The sequence below is a fragment of the Oncorhynchus keta genome, chromosome 9 (genome assembly GCF_023373465.1).
Source record: "Oncorhynchus keta strain PuntledgeMale-10-30-2019 chromosome 9, Oket_V2, whole genome shotgun sequence".
Classification (NCBI taxonomy): Eukaryota; Metazoa; Chordata; class Actinopteri; order Salmoniformes; family Salmonidae; genus Oncorhynchus; species Oncorhynchus keta.
The window spans coordinates 7,536,514-7,557,420 of NC_068429.1; the positions used below are offsets into that span (position 1 = coordinate 7,536,514).

At 45.0% G+C, this 20,907-nt stretch overlaps 1 protein-coding gene across 6 annotated transcripts in view; it reads right to left on the bottom strand.

The window, feature by feature from the left end:
• LOC118388042 (ras-specific guanine nucleotide-releasing factor RalGPS1) overlaps positions 1-20,907 on the bottom strand; it is a 319,864-nt gene that overhangs the window by 36,637 nt on the left and 262,320 nt on the right. For 5 of the 6 annotated variants that reach the window (XM_052525026.1, XM_052525027.1, XM_052525028.1 and 2 more), the window contains one exon: positions 14,053-14,146. In XM_052525026.1, the coding sequence (XP_052380986.1) occupies positions 14,053-14,146 (94 nt within the window). Of the gene's footprint in view, positions 1-7,230; positions 7,855-14,052; positions 14,147-20,907 lie in introns of those variants that run through there. The other variant, XM_052525029.1, reaches the window with a different exon arrangement.

Below are 20,907 nucleotides of genomic sequence, written 5' to 3' on the forward strand. Positions count from 1 at the left end.
GTACAGTCTGAATCAGACCACTAATCTGCTCTGGGTACAGTCTGAATCAGACCACTAACCTGCCCTGGGTACAATCTGAATCAGACCACTAATCTGCCCTGGGTACAGTCTGAATCAGACCACTGTAACCTGACCTGGGTACAGTCTGACCACTGTAACCTGACCTGGGTACAGTCTGACCACTGTAACCTGACCTGGGTACAGCCTGACCACTGTAACCTGACCTGGGTACAGTCTGACCACTGTAACCTGCCCTGGGTACAGTCTGAATCAGACCACTGTAACCTGCCCTGGGTACAGTCTGAATCAGACCACTAATCTGCCCTGGGTACAGTCTGAATCAGACCACTAATCTGCCCTGGGTACAGTCTGACCACTGTAACCTGCCCTGGGTACAGTCTGAATCAGACCACTAATCTGCCCTGGGTACAGTCTGACCACTGTAACCTGCCCTGGGTACAGTCTGAATCAGACCACTGTAACCTGCCCTGGGTACAGTCTGAATCAGACCACTGTAACCTGCCCTGGGTACAGTCTGAATCAGACCACTGTAACCTGCCCTGGGTACAGTCTGAATCAGACCACTGTAACCTGCCCTGGGTACAGTCTGAATCAGACCACTAATCTGCCCTGGGTACAGTCTGAATCAGACCACTAATCTGCCCTGGGTACAGTCTGAATCAGACCACTGTAACCTGCCCTGGGTACACTCTGAATCAGACCACTAATCTGCCCTGGGTACAGTCTGAATCAGACCACTAATCTGCCCTGGGTACAGTCTGACCACTGTAATCTGCCCTGGGTACAGTCTGACCACTGTAATCTGCCCTGGGTACAGTCTGACCACTGTAATCTGCCCTGGGTACAGTCTGACCACTGTAACCTGCCCTGGGTACAGTCTGAACTAGACCACTGTAACCTGCCCTGGGTACACTCTGAATCAGACCACTAATCTGCCCTGGGTACAGTCTGAATCAGACCACTAATCTGCCCTGGGTACAGTCTGACCACTGTAATCTGCCCTGGGTACAGTCTGACCACTGTAATCTGCCCTGGGTACAGTCTGACCACTGTAATCTGCCCTGGGTACAGTCTGACCACTGTAATCTGCCCTGGGTACAGTCTGACCACTGTAATCTGCCCTGGGTACAGTCTGAATCAGACCACTGAACATTCCAAAGGAAAGCAGACCCAGACAGTCTTTTTTCTCTCCCTCAGGATGGAAAGTTACAATGCATTCAAAGAACAGACAGAGGGAGGGAGGGATGGATGGAAAGAGAGTGAGGGAGATATGGAGAGAGTGAAGGAGGGATGGAGAGAGGGAGGGAGGGTCCAGATTGGTCAGTGCTGATGAAAGCAGCAAGCTGAGGGAGGGATGGAGAGAGGGAGGGAGGGATGGAAAGAGGGAAGGAGGGAGGGATGGAGAGAGGGAGGGAGGGATGGAGAGAGGGAAGGAGGGAGGGATGGAAAGAGGGAAGTAGGGAGGGATGGAGAGAGGGATGGAGAGAGGGAGGGAGGGATGGAGAGAGGGAGGGAGGGTCCAGGTTGGTCAGTGCTGAGGAAAGCAGCAGGCTGAGGGAAGGATGAAGGCATCTGGACAAAGATTAAGGGCTCTCTCTTGCGCTCCCTTTCTCTCTCTGGTTGCTAAGGGACTTTGAGGCTGAGTCGGGGTCACTTCACCTTGGAGGATCGCAGACAGCCGTCACTATGGTGACCACATTGGAACCCCCAAACCCGCCTGTCGCCTCCATGCCTCCCTCAATTTTTTTTGGAATGGGGTCGTCCTGTTCGAGCCGACCCTTCATCCACTGTTCACAATTCCACCACCATCTCTCTCACATGCCAGGAGAGTGTCTGTTGAGACAGAAACCTCCCCAGGCCACATTTAACAGAAAAGTAGACAAGCTGTACTGCCGTGCTGGATATGGGAACCAGGTGTGTGTTCCCGACAGCTACGGAGGCAGAGATAAAGAGGAAGCCATGAAAGAAATACAAGTCCCTTTAAAACAGGGGTGAAGCCTGCTACTGACACGGTGTTATAACAGGGGTGAAGCCTGCTACTGACACGGTGTTATAACAGTAGTGAAGCCTGCTACTGACACAGTGTTAAAATCGTGAAGCCTGCTACTGACACGGTGTTATAACAGGGGTGAAGCCTGCTACTGACACGGTGTTAAACAGTGGTGAAGCCTGCTACTGACACAGTGTTAAAACAGGGGTGAAGCCTGCTACTGACAGTGTTAAAACAGTGAAGCCTGCTACTGACACGGTGTTATAACAGTGGTGAAGCCTGCTACCGACAGTGTTAAAACAGTGGTGAAGCCTGCTACTGACACAGTGTTAAAACAGGGGTGAAGCCTGCTACTGACAGTGTTAAAACAGTGAAGCCTGCTACTGACACGGTGTTATAACAGTGGTGAAGCCTGCTACCGACACGGTGTTAAAATCGTGAAGCCTGCTACTGACACGGTGTTATAACAGGGGTGAAGCCTGCTACCGACACGGTGTTAAAATCGTGAAGCCTGCTACTGACACGGTGTTATAACAGTGGTGAAGCCTGCTACCGACACGGTGTTAAAATCGTGAAGCCTGCTACTGACACGGTGTTATAACAGGGGTGAAGCCTGCTACCGACACAGTGTTAAAATCGTGAAGCCTGCTACTGACACGGTGTTAAAACAGTGGTGAAGCCTGCTACTGACACAGTGTTAAAACAGTGGTGAAGCCTGCTACCGACACGGTGTTAAAATCGTGAAGCCTGCTACTGACACGGTGTTATAACAGGGGTGAAGCCTGCTACCGACACGGTGTTAAAATCGTGAAGCCTGCTACTGACACGGTGTTAAAATCGTGAAGCCTGCTACTGACACGGTGTTATAACAGGGGTGAAGCCTGCTACCGACACGGTGTTAAAATCGTGAAGCCTGCTACTGACACGGTGTTATAACAGGGGTGAAGCCTGCTACTGACACGGTGTTAAAACAGTGGTGAAGCCTGCTACTGACACGGTGTTATAACAGTGGTGAAGCCTGCTACTGACACGGTGTTATAACAGTGGTGAAGCCTGCTACTGACACGGTGTTATAACAGTGGTGAAGCCTGCTACTGACACGGTGTTAAAATTGTGAAGCCTGCTACTGACACGGTGTTATAACAGTAGTGAAGCCTGCTACTGACACGGTGTTATAACAGTGGTGAAGCCTGCTACTGACACGGTGTTATAACAGTGGTGAAGCCTGCTACTGACAGTGTTATAACAGTGGTGAAGCCTGCTACTGACACGGTGTTATAACAGTAGTGAAGCCTGCTACTGACACGGTGTTATAACAGTGGTGAAGCCTGCTACTGACAGTGTTATAACAGTGGTGAAGCCTGCTACTGACACGGTGTTATAACAGTAGTGAAGCCTGCTACTGACACGGTGTTATAACAGTAGTGAAGCCTGCTACTGACACGGTGTTAAAACAGGGGTGAAGCCTGCTACCGACATGGTGTTAAAACAGTGGTGAAGCCTGCTACTGACACGGTGTTATAACAGTAGTGAAGCCTGCTACTGACACGGTGGAAAAACAGGGGTGAAGGCTGCTACCGACACGGTGTTATAACAGGGGTGAAGCCTGCTACCGACACGGTGTTAAAACAGTGGTGAAGCCTGCTACCGACACGGTATTAAAACAGTGGTGAAGCCTGCTACCGACACGGTGTTAAACAGTGAAGCCTGCTACTGACACGGTGTTATAACAGGGGTGAAGCCTGCTACTGACACAGTGTTAAAACAGGTGTGAAGCCTGCTACCGACACGGTGTTAAAACAGTGAAGCCTGCTACTGACACGGTGTTATAACAGTGGTGAAGCCTGCTACTGACACAGTGTTATAACAGTGGTGAAGCCTGCTACTGACACGGTGTTATAACAGTGGTGAAGCCTGCTACTGACACGGTGTTATAACAGTGGTGAAGCCTGCTACTGACACAGTGTTATAACAGTGGTGAAGCCTGCTACTGACACGGTGTTATAACATGGGTGAAGCCTGCTACTGACACGGTGTTATAACAGTGGTGAAGCCTGCTACTGACACGGTGTTATAACAGTGGTGAAGCCTGCTACTGACACGGTGTTATAACAGTGGTGAAGCCTGCTACTGACAGTGTTATAACAGTAGTGAAGCCTGCTACTGACACGGTGTTATAACAGTGGTGAAGCCTGCTACTGACACGGTGTTATAACAGTGGTGAAGCCTGCTACTGACACAGTGTTATAACAGTGGTGAAGCCTGCTACTGACACGGTGTTATAACATGGGTGAAGCCTGCTACTGACACGGTGTTATAACAGTGGTGAAGCCTGCTACTGACACTGTGTTATAACAGTGGTGAAGCCTGCTACTGACACGGTGTTATAACAGTGGTGAAGCCTGCTACTGACACGGTGTTATAACAGTGGTGAAGCCTGCTACTGACAGTGTTATAACAGTGGTGAAGCCTGCTACTGACACGGTGTTATAACAGTGGTGAAGCCTGCTACTGACACGGTGTTATAACAGTGGTGAAGCCTGCTACTGACACGGTGTTATAACAGTGGTGAAGCCTGCTACTGACACAGTGTTATAACAGTGGTGAAGCCTGCTACTGACACGGTGTTATAACAGTGGTGAAGCCTGCTACTGACACGGTGTTATAACATGGGTGAAGCCTGCTACTGACACGGTGTTATAACAGTGGTGAAGCCTGCTACTGGCACAGTGTTATTTTACTGATTGACTGCTACAGACACTGTGTTATTTTACAGTTTGACTGCTACTGACACGGTGTTATTTTACAGTTTGACTGCTACAGACACAGTGGTATTTTACTGATTGACTGCTACAGACACAGTGTTATTTTACAGTTTGACTGCTACTGACACGGTGTTATTTTACAGTTTGACTGCTACTGACACGGTGTTATTCTACAGTTTGACTGCTACCGACACGGTGTTATTTTACAGTTTGACTGCTACAGACACAGTGTTATTTTACAGTTTGACTGGTACTGACACGGTGTTATTTTACAGTTTGACTGCTACTGACACGGTGTTATTCTACAGTTTGACTGCTACAGACAGTGTTATTTTACAGTTTGACTGCTACTGACACGGTGTTATTTTACAGTTTGACTGCTACAGACACGGTGTTATTTTACAGTTTGACTGCTACAGACAGTGTTATTTTACAGTTTGACTGCTACAGACAGTGTTATTTTACAGTTTGACTGCTACCGACACAGTGTTATTTTACAGTTTGACTGCTACAGACACGGTGTTATTTTACAGTTTGACTGCTACCGACACTGTGTTATTTTACAGTTTGACTGCTACCGACACGGTGTTATTTTACAGTTTGACTGCTACAGACACAGTGTTATTTTACAGTTTGACTGCTACAGACACGGTGTTATTTTACAGTTTGACTGCTACAGACAGTGTTATTTTACAGTTTGACTGCTACAGACAGTGTTATTTTACAGTTTGACTGCTACCGACACGGTGTTATTTTACAGTTTGACTGCTACAGACACGGTGTTATTTTACAGTTTGACTGCTACCGACACTGTGTTATTTTACAGTTTGACTGCTACCGACACGGTGTTATTTTACAGTTTGACTGCTACAGACACAGTGTTATTTTACAGTTTGACTGCTACTGACACGGTGTTATTTTACAGTTTGACTGCTACTGACACGGTGTTATTCTACAGTTTGACTGCTACAGACAGTGTTATTTTACAGTTTGACTGCTACTGACACGGTGTTATTTTACAGTTTGACTGCTACAGACACGGTGTTATTTTACAGTTTGACTGCTACAGACAGTGTTATTTTACAGTTTGACTGCTACAGACAGTGTTATTTTACAGTTTGACTGCTACCGACACAGTGTTATTTTACAGTTTGACTGCTACAGACACAGTGTTATTTTACAGTTTGACTGCTACAGACACGGTGTTATTTTACAGTTTGACTGCTCCAGACACGGTGTTATTTTACAGTTTGACTGCTACAGACACGGTGTTATTTTACAGTTTGACTGCTCCAGACACGGTGTTATTTTACAGTTTGACTGCTCCAGACACAGTGTTATTTTACAGTTTGACTGCTACAGACACGGTGTTATTTTACAGTTTGACTGCTACAGACACAGTGTTATTTTACAGTTTGACTGCTCCAGACACGGTGTTATTTTACAGTTTGACTGCTACAGACACGGTGTTATTTTACAGTTTGACTGCTACCGACACGGTGTTATTTTACAGTTTGACTGCTACAGACACGGTGTTATTTTACAGTTTGACTGCTACAGACACGGTGTTATTTTACAGTTTGACTGCTACAGACACGGTGTTATTTTACTGATTGACTGCTCGTCATACAGTGGCCTGAAGTTTTGTACCACTGGGTTTCTGATGTTTGTTGTATTGGCTTGTCTGAGCTTAGAGCTGTGGTTCTATCCATGTTGCTTTTCAGTAATATCACTTAGAGCTGTGGTTCTATCCATGTTGCTTTTCAGTAATATCACTTAGAGCTGTGGTTCTATCCATGTTGCTTTTCAGTAATATCACTTAGAGCTGTGGTTCTATCCATGTTGTTTTTCAGTAATATCACTTAGAGCTGTGCTTCTATCCATGTTGCTTTTCAGTAATATCACTTAGAGCTGTGGTTCTATCCATGTTGTTTTTCAGTAATATCACTTAGAGCTGTGGTTCTATCCATGTTGCTTTTCAGTAATATCACTTAGAGCTGTGGTTCTATCCATGTTGTTTTTCAGTAATATCACTTAGAGCTGTGGTTCTATCCATGTTGCTTTTCAGTAATATCACTTAGAGCTGTGGTTCTATCCATGTTGTTTTTCAGTAATATCACTTAGAGCTGTGGTTCTATCCATGTTGCTTTTCAGTAATATCACTTAGAGCTGTGGTTCTATCCATGTTGCTTTTCAGTAATATCACTTAGAGCTGTGGTTCTATCCATGTTGCTTTTCAGTAATATCACTTAGAGCTGTGGTTCTATCCATGATATCCTCATGAAGGCTGAGAAATATTAACATGCCATAACCATATAATTGGAAAACAGGGCAATAGAAAGATTTGTATTGCGTACTGTACACAGGAGACCATGAAAAATGTTGTGGGAAACAAAATATTTTTTATTTAAAAAATAATAATAATTCTGCTACACATAAAAAGTTAATGGCTCAACACAACAACAAAAAAAACCCATTGGAAAATAGAACATGAACCAGATGTGTTCCTTGCAGCAAAATACAGCTACATGCACCGTATATATTAAAAGGGGCAATCGGCTATTTAAACAATAACAAAGCCAAATCCTGCCACTGTTTCTGTAAAAAGATGAGAGATTGGGTTGGAAAAAATGTCAAACACTGATTCATAGAGCTATGGATGCAAGAACTGACTATCCACAATATCAACATTATATACTGAACAAAAATAAAACACAATATGTAACAATTTCAAAGATTTGAGTGAGTTACAGTTCATATAAGGAAATCAGTCAACTGAAATAAACTCATTAGGCCCTACTCTATGGATTTTATATGACTTGGCAGGGGTGCAGCAATGGGTTCCTATGCATTCCCAGGCCCACCCTGGCTGGGGAGCCAGGCCCAGCCAATCAGAATGAGTTTTTCCCCACAAAAGGTCTTTATTACAGACAAAAATACTCTTCAGTTTCATTAGCTGTCCGGGTGGTTAGTCTCAGATGATCCCGCAGGTGAAGAAGCCAGATGTGGAGGTCTTGGGCTGGCATGGTTACATGTGGTCTGCGGTTGTGAGGACGGATGGACGTACTGCCAAGTTGTCTAAAACGATGTTGGAGGCAGCATTAAATTCTCCGGCAACAGCTCTGGTGGACGTGTCTGCATTCAGCATGCCAATTGAACTCTTCCCTCAAAACTTGAGACATCTGTGACATTGCGTCATGAGACAAAACTGCACATTTTAAAGTGGCCTTTTATTGTCCCCAGCACAAGGTGCTCCTGTGTAATGATCATGCTGTTTAATCAGCTGCTTGATATGCCACACCTGTCAGATGGATGGATTATCTTGGCGAAGGAGAAATGCTCACTAACAGGGATGTAAACACATTTGTGCACAACATTTGAGGTAAAATAGTATTTTTTGTGCGTATGGAAAATTTTGGGGATTTTTTATTTCAGCTCATGAAAAGTTGGACCAACACTTACATATTGCATTTATATTTTTGTTCAGTTTAGTTGTATATTTTGAGCTGTGCTCCTAAAAAAGTCTTGTAGAATCTACACCCACAGCTTGCATTCTCCAGATATATTTTTTTTAGATGCTCTGAAAAGCAATAATTTCCAGATATATTTTTTAAAATTTTTTAATAGTTTGATGCTCTGAAAAGCAATAATTTCAGTGACCTGTGAAGGAATATTTTGTATTTGTGCTTTTCTAATAACCAATTCGACTGGGTTCATGCAAGTGACTGATTGATCGTGCCTGGGAGGAATCCTCACCATCAGTATAAGCAATTTGGAAGTATGCCCAGAACATTGTTTTGAGAACGGAAAGGGATATGTCAGTTTCAAGGTCTCAGCGTGGAGAAAAGAGGCCTCTCGTGAGGTATTTGTCAGTCACATGCATGAACCAAAAGTTACTGATGAAAAAATATAAATCATGCACATATAACTTGTTTGTCTGTGTAAGCAGTATATGAGAGAACTAACGGGACTTCCCCGGCAGAGCTTCCGACCGACGTGTACTATGGTGCATTACGTTTGTTAGAACCACTCCAGCTTTCTGATAAGTAATTTAATATTGACTTCAGGTGTCCCTGGTGGTAATTTCAACAACAGACCATTCAAAAGTTCCAACACAGAAACATGGATAAAAGAAAAACATAGTCGTAGGTAATAAATACTCTTCACATTAAAAGAGTAATACTATTGCCATGTGTTTTTCCATTGAGGCCATATTGCATACAGACATAGATATAAGGTTGTCCTGACATTGCAATGGTAGCTCATGTTAAGATATGTGAAACAGTCCTCGGAATCTGAAGGCCAACAGATCTGCTGGGGTCCAAGCTGCCCACAGAACCTGAAGGCCAACAGATCTGCTGGGGTCCAAGCTGCCCACAGAACCTGAAGGCTAACAGATCTGCTGGGGTCCAAGCTGCCCACAGAACCTGAAGGCTAACAGATCTGCTGGGGTCCAAGCTGCCCACAGAACCTGAAGGCCAACAGATCTGCTGGGGTCCAAGCTGCCCACAGAACCTGAAGGCTAACAGATCTGCTGGGGTCCAAGCTGCCCACAGAACCTGAAGGATAACAGATCTGCTGGGGTCCAAGCTGCCCACAGAACCTGAAGGCCAACGGATCTGCTGGGGTCCAAGCTGCCCACAGAACCTGAAGGCCAACAGATCTGCTGGGGTCCAAGCTGCCCACAGAACCTGAAGGCCAACAGATCTGCTGGGGTCCAAGCTGCCCACAGAACCTGAAGGCTAACAGATCTGCTGGGGTCCAAGCTGCCCACAGAACCTGAAGGCCAACAGATCTGCTGGGGTCCAAGCTGCCCACAGAACCTGAAGGCCAACAGATCTGCTGGGGTCCAAGCTGCCCACAGAACCTGAAGGCCAACAGATCTGCTGGGGTCCAAGCTGCCCACAGAACCTGAAGGCCAACGGATCTGCTGGGGTCCAAGCTGCCCACAGAACCTGAAGGCCAACAGATCTGCTGGGGTCCAAGCTGCCCACCACTGGCAGGCCAGTGGTCGAAAAACAGGTAATTGATGAAAGAGGACAGAGGCGGCTGACAATAATTTTACAGTTAGTCAACTGACAGAGTCCAGTACAACATTGGTGTCCAAAGACCCATAAAATAATGTGCAACTTGTCGTACCTTGACATGAATGGGGTACGGCAGCCAATGACCTTAGAGAGTTCCACTTCTTTCAGCATACAAAAAAAAAAGAAACTGTAGTTGAATGAACAAAAACACTGGAGAATTGGAAAACATTGCCTGGGCTGATGAATCCCAGGTCCTGCTGTTTCACGCTGATGAGAAGACTTTTGTATAGAGAAAACCACGAGTACATGCATCCATCATGCAGCGTCTCAACATTGCAGGCTGGTGGTGGTGGTGGTGGCGTGATGGTATGTTTCCATGGCACACATTGGGCCTCTTGATGAAAGTGGAGCAATGTTTTGAATTCCACGGGATATCTAAAACATCACAGCCAATCAGGTGCAATGGCAGCAGTGTATCCATTTGCAAATATATATTATGGACATAGTTTATTTTAGCAGGATAATGCCCCATGCCACAAGGCTAGGATTGTCCAGGAATGGCTCCTGGACATGACAGTTCAGTTTCTGGCAGCGTCCTGCCCAGACACCATGATCTCAGTCCAATTGAGCATCTGTGTGGATGACATGGAACAGCTATTTGGAGTGAGATCCACTACCAGTCATCTTGACAACAGTTAGTGTGGGAAGCATTAGTTTCAACATGGACCAGCATCCCTATGGTGTCCTTGCAACACCTTGTTCCGACGAATTAAGGCTGTTCTGAGGGCAGGGTTCAATATTAGGAAGATTTTCAGATATCAAACATCTGTACAGATATCCTATCTTTCCATTCAAAATCTTTCTCTGAACACCAGTTCTGGTTAGACCAGTACAGCACCCTAGGTTCTGACAAAGTAACTACTATTATTTACCCAAATTTGTACATTACATTACTAGTTACTCAACAAACAAAAAAAGCAATCTGATTACGAAAGGTGTTACTTTTGTAAAGACCTAGCGGGCATATCAGAGTTTTGTGGCGTTTCGGGCGGCCATTGCAAGGTTCTTGAGCGAGAATCGAACTTGGCATCCGAAGGGCAACAGACAGACGGGTTCCCACCACTCCAGAGCTCTAATCAGTCTTATCAGTGACAGGTTACAGTAGGAATGTAGAACCTTCACAGCTCAAAGACACCTACCATAGAGAGAGAGTCTCTCAAAACAAGCCGGACTTCATATTTAACTCATCAGCAGGAGTGCATACGAGGCTGAGCTCTGAGGGTGAGTTTTTTTTCTTCTTTTTCAACAGCTGTGAGATGACACAAGCTTGTTGAACTAAACTTGCTTTCTATGACACGCGTGTGAGGGGGTGAGGTTGATGCTCGCAATAATATTTATCTTTACTAGAAGACGGCTGGGAGTCTAAAAAAACAAACATTTTGTGACATGTGCTTTACATTTTCCTCCACAAACATATCGTACTTAACTCAAATGTAGCGGGAGAGCTGCTGTGCCAGGCGGGTGTCCATGTTAACGTGACGCTGTCATCCCCCTGGCGGAGGAGATCCTCTCTTGGCCAATCACTAATGCCGGGGATCTAAACACAGTCCTCTAGTCCAATGAGCTGGAATCATTTCAGCTGAGATCTGCAGTTGCTACATTCATTTTTTGGACTTAAAAAAAAAATATATACACCTATTGATTCTTGAAGGATATAATTTATAAAATGCCTCGTAAACTCAGTTCAACTGCCGTACCCCATCAGAACCCTCAAAATATAAGCTTCTTTTATTCCAATGTTTGTAAACAGAGTAAATGTAAACAAACACTATATAGCCTCAAAACATGGTTCAAACTATAATTTAGATATCATGGATGGTGAGGCCTTGCATCCATAGCTCTGTCTATGAATTTGAGAGTGGTTTCTCCAGCCTCATCAGCTTTTTACAGAAACAGTGGGGGGTGCTGTGTTATCGTTTCAACTTCTGGTTTCCCCTTTTAAATCATCCCTTTTGTATAGAGAGGAGCGGCGGCCTCTCCATCTCTTTGACGTCTAGAACAGAGAGTGAGACAGAGACGGTCTAGATTGTCTACAGTACAGTAGACCACAGTGAATGTTCACTAAGTTTCATTTGTACAGGGTTCATATTCTGGACACTAGTTTCATTTGTACAGGGTTCATATTCTGGACACTAGTTTCATTTGTACAGGGTTCATATTCTGGACACTAGTTTCATTTGTACAGTACAGTTAGTGTTCTGGACACTAGTTTCATTTGTACAGTACAGTTAGTGTCCTGGACACTAGTTTAAAAACCAGGTAGGTTAGTGTCCTGGAACACTAGTTTATTTAACCAGGTAGGTTAGTGTCCTGAGAACTAGTTGTATTTAACCAGGTACAGTTAGTGTCCTGGACACAGTTGTATTTTAACCAGGTACAGTTAGTGTCCTGGACACTAGTTGTATTTGTACAGTACAGTGTTCATAATCTGGACAATGGTTTTATTTGTACAGTACAGTGTTAGTGTTCTGGACAATGGTTTTATTTGTACTGTACAGTGTTAGTGTTCTGGTCACAAAGGGAGATGAATATTGATTTAGAAACCTGGTTGTGTGGGGTTAGATTACTTCTCAGACCACTTTGTCATCCGTACTGGGTCATACTGCCAAATCCTTCTGCCCAGGACACACTACTGTCATCACTTCTGAAAAGCCAAACAATGGTCCTATACTACCCTAATAAAGGACTTGGAGATGAAGACCTCATTAGGTGATCAGTTCATGGTGGTAAGAATTTCATTGAAACTGTCACTTGCACTGCAGACCTTCACATAGTAACATAGGCTTCAGTAGTTCAGACCCCACGTGCTTTTTGTACTGCAGACCTTCACATAGTAACATAGGCTTCAGTAGTTCAGACCCCACGTGCTTTTTTGTACTGCAGACCTTCACATAGTAACATAGGCTTCAGTAGTTCAGACCCCACGTGCTTTTGTACTGAAGACCTTCACATAGTAACATAGGCTTCAGTAGTTCAGACCCCACGTGCTTTTTGTACTGCAGACCTTCACATAGTAACATAGGCTTCAGTAGTTCAGACCCCACGTGCTTTTTGTTACAGCTTTTCATTCTAAGACGAAAAATAAACCTAATCCTGCCACACTCAAAAGTAAATCCAATGTTATCAATGAAAACAATTTCCAGCAATTTTATTAGCCCTAATATTTACTAGCCTAATTAAAAATGTCTGGAGGTCGGGTTAACGCGTTGATATCATTCCAGAAAAAGTCTGAGCGGGCAGACTGCCGACCACCGAAAAATTCAGGTCGCAAAAAAACAGACGGTCTCCAAAACTAAACGATCCGTAAGATTCCATCTTGGGACTCCCCCTGTCAGTCCCAGCGGTGCATGTCTTTCACAGTCGAGCTCCAGGAGCTCCGGCTTTAAATCAAGCCCCCGTCAGAAGTTCTGCGCTTCCGGGGCCACGCTTGGTCGCGCTCCCTCAACGCAGACTCTGTATCTACAATATATGCCTGAAGAACTCATTAGAGCCACTGGAGGAATGAGCTCTGCTGTCATGATGCACAGCTCCCCCGCCTGTGTGTGTGTGTGTGTGTGCGTGCGTGCGTACGAAAGGTATGTTTGTGGGGGAGAAGGGGGGGCAGACTCAACTTTAAAAAAATATATATATATTTCACCTTTATTTAACCAGGTAGGCTAGTTGAGAACACCTGTATTTAACCAGGTAGGCTAGTTGAGAACACCTTTATTTAACCAGGTAGGCTAGTTGAGAACACCTTTATTTAACCAGGTAGGCTAGTTGAGAACACCTTTATTTAACCAGGTAGGCTAGTTGAGAACACCTGTATTTAACCAGGTAGGCTAGTTGAGAACACCTGTATTTAACCAGGTAGGCTAGTTGAGAACACCTTTATTTAACCAGGTAGGCTAGTTGAGAACACCTTTATTTAACCAGGTAGGCTAGTTGAGAACACCTTTATTTAACCAGGTAGGCTAGTTGAGAACACCTTTATTTAACCAGGTAGGCTAGTTGAGAACACCTTTATTTAACCAGGTAGGCTAGTTGAGAACAAGTTCTCATTTACAACTGCAGCCTGGCCAAGATAAAGCATAGCAGTGTGAACAGACAACACAGAGTTACACATGGGGTAAACAACTAACAAGTCAATAACACAGTAGAAAAAAATAAAGAGTTTATATACATTCTGTGCAAAAGGCATTTGACTTACTTGAAGTTGTCGTCCTCTACGAACTTCTGAAGCTCCTCGATATAGCGCACGGACATTAAATACTTCTGAACATGTGGGAGGGTCACCAGGTGATCTGTGAAGGGGGAAAGTGGTGTGGGGGAGGGAGAGAGGGTAGCAGGAAGACAAGAGAGACCAAGTGAGAGACAGACAGTGAGAGAGAGAAAGACAGAGAGAGAAACGGTTTGGAACACTTTATTGTCTTCCTCCTAATGTGGTTTGTTGAGCTACATTTACTGCAACACGGACAGCAGTGTCTCCTCCTAACCCCTCCCGTCGGCAACAGTCTCCTCCTAACCCCTTCCGTCGGCAACAGTCTCCTCCTAACCCCTCCCGTCGGCAACAGTCTCCTCCTAACCCCTCCCGTCGTCAACAGTCTCCTCCTAACCCCTCCCGTCGGCAACAGTCTCCTCCTAACCCCTCCCGTCGGCAACAGTCTCCTCCTAACCCCTCCCGTCGGCAACAGTCTCCTCCTAACCCCTCCCGTCGGCAACAGTCTCCTCCTAACCCCTCCCGTCGGCAACAGTCTCCTCCTAACCCCTCCCGTCGGCAACAGTCTCCTCCTAACCCCTCCCGTCGGCAACAGTCTCCTCCTAACCCCTCCCGTCGGCAACAGTCTCCTCCTAACCCCTCCCGTCGGCAACAGTCTCCTCCTAACCCCTCCCGTCGGCAACAGTCTCCTCCTAACCCCTCCCGTCGGCAACAGTCTCCTCCTAACCCCTCCCGTCGGCAACAGTCTCCTCCTAACCCCTCCCGTCGGCAACAGTCTCCTCCTAACCCCTCCCGTCGGCAACAGTCTCCTCCTAACCCCTCCCGTCGGCAACAGTCTCCTCCTAATTCCTCTAATCAGCAGCACTCTACTTCTAACACAAATGAACATCTGAGCAGTCTGGGTAATCCTTCCCCCCGTTCTCTCCTCAAAGTCTGGTCCGAGTGAAGCAAATGGCTAGCGCCTAGCCGGCAGTACGTGAGAGACATGACGTGTAAGCTCTGGGGCGAACACCGGGCGGTTTGGTTGTTGCATCTTAATGCTGTTACCAGCTGTCGTAGGGGGTTAAGGTTGTACATGTGTGCATTTCGGCCCCATGCGGTTGCCATTTTGTTCCGGCCCTGGGGAAGTTCTCAGAACCTTGCTGGCATTGGCCTTGCCGCTCATCTCTGTGTGTGTCGATGAGGGATTTACTTTATTTAAACCAACTCCGCTAACAATGATGCCATGGCAGCGAGGCCAACTACAACTGGAATTAATAAACTCTCCTTCGTTTTCACTGTGCTTGTTCTTTACTCTGCACAACGTTTCATATATACTGTAAAAGTCTTATGCCAGGCCAGGATTTGATGGGCTTTCATAAACATTATTGCTTCAGTAGAAGAGACATCTTGCATCTGAGATCTGTTCCACAGTTCCAATGTAGACATGAGCAGTAAACATTTGGTTGCTCTTGCCAGTGTTGTCTAACTAAAAGTATCTGCAAACACAGGCAACTTAAAGATGATGTACATACAAGGAAGGACAGCAGGACTACCATCATATAGGCCTGAGGGAACATTCATATCATTTAACACTCGAACCCGCCTGGCCTTTCGGTCTATCAGTGCCCTCTAGAGAGTGTTGAGAAAGTTGTCGGGCGTTTCTTCAGCATATGCATCAGATATCAATTAACATATGTTTTGTATAATTCTGTAGAAAGTGACAGAAAAAGCGTAGGCCTAAATAGCCTAGTTTCGTTTGTATTACAATAAAATCATTACAGTGTAATCCGTTTGATCAACTTTATTTGTAGATTTGATTAGTAAGAGTTATAGTACAGCTTCTTTTGACAAATTAGAAACTAAAAAGATAATATAACCAGACAGGTGTGCAGGTGAAATTATTTCCAGTATTTCTAAAGAGAAGCACCAGTGCATGAACAACTGTAAATGATGAATTGCATAAATAAATATTTGTGGAAATATATTCATGATAAAGATATAAAAAGTAATTTGTTGATTGTATCAGACACTATTGTGCCAATTTACCCAGTGCCTTTACGAATTAAATCAAATCTAGTCTTTCTTCACGCTTATTGGGTCCACAGTCAGCACACATCTTCGGCGCTTCATGTGAGCAAACCCCACAAACAAATGGGTTGTACCGCACACAGTTTTCATGAATTTTGAGAGTTATTTGACAAAGGTAAAAAGTGTAATAGAAACTGCAGAAGCTCTTTCCGCTACTAATATAGAAATCTAAATATTTTACTTTGACGGAGGATTAGATAAAGTGATGCTCCTTTCTCTCCACCTGTCAATTACGAGATGCGCCCATCTTTGGGGCAGCAGCGTGGACTAGTAACCGGAAGGTTGCGAGTTCAAACCCCCGAGCTGACAAGGTACAATCTGTCGTTCTGCCCCTGAACAGGCAGTTAACCCACTGTTCCCAGGGCATCACTGACTTGCCTGGTTAAATAAAGGTAAAAAAATACAAATCTCTTCATGTACAATTTGACGACTGCTAGGCCTAATATTGTCACTCATCATATTATTGTCAATTTAATCTTGCCTATAGGCTCACTCTTATTACGTGTGAAGTTCGTTTTTGGTATAGTCAGGGTGTAGTTAGTCATTCATGCAGTGGGCTGTCATTGTTTGCTTCCCTGTATTGAGTCAAGGAGATGTTTTGCATTATTCTAAAGGACTACTGGACATGTAGCATGCTTTCGTTTCCCTTACAATACATTTGATTAGTAATAGAGTTATTGTAAATCAAACAGTCCCATAACAGCTTCTGACACCAAAAGGTCTGCAGTCAAATGATTTGCCACTGATAAATAGGCATAACAAACTCATCATTACACTATTGCGTCTCAAAATTAAAATCAACCTCATCACCCTCCTTATCATTCAATTAGGCCTAATTTAAATTTGATTGTGAAGTAAGGTGCACAATTATCGGCCATTCATCCATTTGTTATTAATTCAGTGAGGAGAGAATGTCACATTACCACCACAATGGCTGGGTACCAACATCCTACAGCACATTGTCTTGGAGCCTGGCTGGGTACCCAATGTCCTACAGCACATTGTCTTGGAGCCTGGCTGGGTACCAACATCCTACAGCACATTGTCTTGGAGCCTGGCTGGGTACCAACATCCTACAGCACATTGTCTTGGAGCCTGGCTGGGTACCAATGTCCTACAGCACATTGTCTTGGAGCCTGGCAGCAACATCCTACAGCACATTGTCTTGGAGCCTGGCTGGGTACCAACATCCTACAGCACATTGTCTTGGAACCTGGCTGGGTACCCAACCAGGTCCTTCTGTAGCTCAGTTGGTAGAGCATGGCGCTTGTAACGCCAGGGTAGTGGGTTCGATTCCAGGGACCACCCATACAGCATGACTGACTTGTCTTGGAGCCTGCTAAATGGCATATATTATTATTATTTATTATTATTACCAATGTCCTACAGCACATTGTCTTGGAGCCTGGCTGGGTACCCAATGTCCTACAGCACATTGTCTTGGAGCCTGGCTGGGTACCAACATCCTACAGCACATTGTCTTGGAGCCTGGCTGGGTACCAACATCCTACAGCACATTGTCTTGGAGCCTGGCTGGGTACCAATGTCCTACAGCACATTGTCTTGGAGCCTGGCTGGGTACCCAATGTCCTACAGCACATTGTCTTGGAGCCTGGCTGGGTGCCAACATCCTACAGCACATTGTCTTGGAGCCTGGCTGGGTACCAATGTCCTACAGCACATTGTCTTGGAGCCTGGCTGGGTACCAATGTCCTACAGCACATTGTCTTGGAGCCTGGCTGGGTACCAATGACCTACAGCACATTGTCTTGGAGCCTGGCTGGGTACCAACGTCCTACAGCACATTGTCTTGGAGCCTGGCTGGGTACCAATGTCCTACAGCACATTGTCTTGGAGCCTGGCTGGGTGCCAACATCCTACAGCACATTGTCTTGGAGCCTGGCTGGGTACCAATGTCCTACAGCACATTGTCTTGGAGCCTGGCTGGGTGCCAACATCCTACAGCACATTGTCTTGGAGCCTGGCTGGGTACCAACAGGGGGTAATTTTAACCCACTTTTTTCCCCAAACTCTGTGATTACGATCTTGTCTCATCACTGCAACTCCCCAATGGGCTCGGGAGGCGAAGGTTGAGTCATGCGTCCTCCGAAACATGACCCGCCAAACCGCTCTTCTTAAACACCCGCACGCTTAACCCAGAAGCCAACTGCACCAATGTGTCAGAGGAAAACACTGTTCAACTGACGACCAAGGTCAGCCCGCAGGCGCCCAGCCCACCTCAAGGGGTCACTAGAATGCGATGAGCCCCGGCCAAACCCTTCCCTAACACGGACGATGCTGGGCCAATTGTGCGCCGCCCTATGGGACTCCTGGTCACGGCTGGTTGTGACACAGGTTGGGATCGAACCCCAGGCTGTAGTGACGCCACAACACTGCGAAGCCTTAGACCGCTGCGGCACTCAGGATTATTTTCTTTACTAAATCAAACGTCAGTGGCCGTTGGCGGTTCTAGTTTTAACACTATTATGAATTCCCGAATCAAACTGTGCTGTATCTGATATTTCCAGCAACTACGGTGGATGCAGCCAGGCCAGTGCAGTACAGTTTAGCTCAGTTGGGCTCAGTAGTTTGAAAATCCCTTCATCGATAAGAGAGTATTTGAGAGTGTCTGTGGGTGATTGTGGCTGAGGGGGTGTAGCTGACAATAAGGAAATCCTTCTCTAACTAAACTCAGCAAAGATTATTTAAGATAATTTGTAGAAATCCAAATAACTTCACAGATCTTCATTGTAAAGGGTTTAAACACTGTTTCCCATGCTTGTTCAATGAACCGTAAACAATTAATGAACATGCACCTGTGGAACGGTCGTTAAGACACTAACAGCTTACAGATGGTAGGCAATAAAAGTCACAGCTATGAAAACTTAGGACATGAAAGAAGCCTTTCTACTGACTCTGAAAAACACCAAAAGAAAGACGCCCGGGGTCCCTGCTCATCTGCGTGAATGTGCCTTAGGCATGCTGCAAGGAGGCATGAGGACTGCAGACGTGGCCAGGGAAATAAATTGCAATGTCCTGTCATGATGTGGCCCTTTCTGGGTGTAGATCATAGCTTCTCACTCTCTCCTACACCCAGGTTCTGTTATCTAAATTCCTGGCGGGGACTCTCTCCCCATTTTCATGCAGTAGGGAGAGAGAGAGTTCCACAGTAGAACAAAGGAACTCCCGCCAAATTCTGCTACATTCCAGAATTTAAGACTGGAAAAATATCCATATTTTGGAGAATGTGTAAATGGTCGGTGGAGAAGCCAGGTACGACCCGGTCCGTTTTGTTTCATGTTTGTGACCTCATGAAAGACAATTTCAGCCACATTTTTTTATTTTTTAGGGGCAGAACGACAGATTTGTCAGCTTGGGGGTTTGAACTTGTAACCTTCCGGCTACTAGTCCAACGCTCTAACCACTAGGCTACCCTGCCGCCCCACATTACCCTAACTCTGTTTATACAGGTGCCTCCATTATGAGGTTTGCATCTAATTATTGTATACAATGAATGAGTAAAGATTAAACTATTTGTGAAATTATGTAATGTGAAACCTTTAATGGGAGATCATTGTAATTCCCTTTAAAGTTGAACTAAGTCATTGGCCCTGTGAGCACAGACATGATCAGGCGTCATTTTATTTTATTACGAATAAAAGCCCCTCCTAAGAAAATCCTCTTCAGACCACGCGTATCTCGGTGGAAACTGAGGTGGAAACTGAGGTGGCACAGGTTTGAGAACCAAGATTAAGCAAAGCCACAGCGTGAGCTGTGATTGCAAATAGTTGTTGAATTCCTAACCACACGGCTGGAAATGGTTAAACTCTGAGACCATCGATCCCTACAGAATAAGAGCAAATCTTAGATACTAATTACTAGTCTGCAGGTTGAAATTATGTAAACCTAGGATGCGGATCCCGACAACCACCGAAACATCTATTCTATGAAACTATTTCTGAATGGTACTCTGAAGTGTCCAAACTAACCACAAAATAGTTTGATCTTCAGGAAAACAAAGAGAGAGAGAGACGATGATGAACTGACTCTCCAGCAGACGGACTGACGATTTCAACAGCGATCACAACGACACCTGGGCGTAAATATATATTGATTGCAATTATTTCCCAATGAGTGAGTGTTCATGTGCAAAGGATTAGCATTTCAATGAATATAATTATCAACTTCCCACTTCCCTTTGTCCACCAAGCCGTCATATCGGCTCAGCCCACTAGGGAATCTTACCTATAATTTGTTAGTAACAGATCTACTGTTTGAGCATTTCTGTGATTATTTAGTTAGTTAGTAAATAAATTATTACGCTGTATGGATGATTCCTAGTAAAGGCTGGGTTCGTGCAGATAACCAACAATTTACGACATTTGGAATGAGACTGACGTGAGGTAAAGGATAATTCATTAATAAGAAGACTAATTGATCAGATATTAAAATATCTGAAAGTTATATTAGGAAAATGATAACTTTGTAATCTGAAGATTATCCTTGGTGCACCGACTTCCTAGTTATTTAAATTTACATGATTAGTTTAATCACGTAATAATAATTACAGAGAATTTATTTGATAAAATAAGTCTTCACTTTTAATGATGCCAAAGACACGACAGCCGTACTGTGAGACGCCTAAGACAACACTACAGGTAGACAGGACGGACAGCTGATCATCCTCACAGTGGCAGACTACGTGTAACAACACCTGCACAGGATCGGTACATCCGAACATCACACCTGCGGGACAAGTACAGGATGGCAACAACA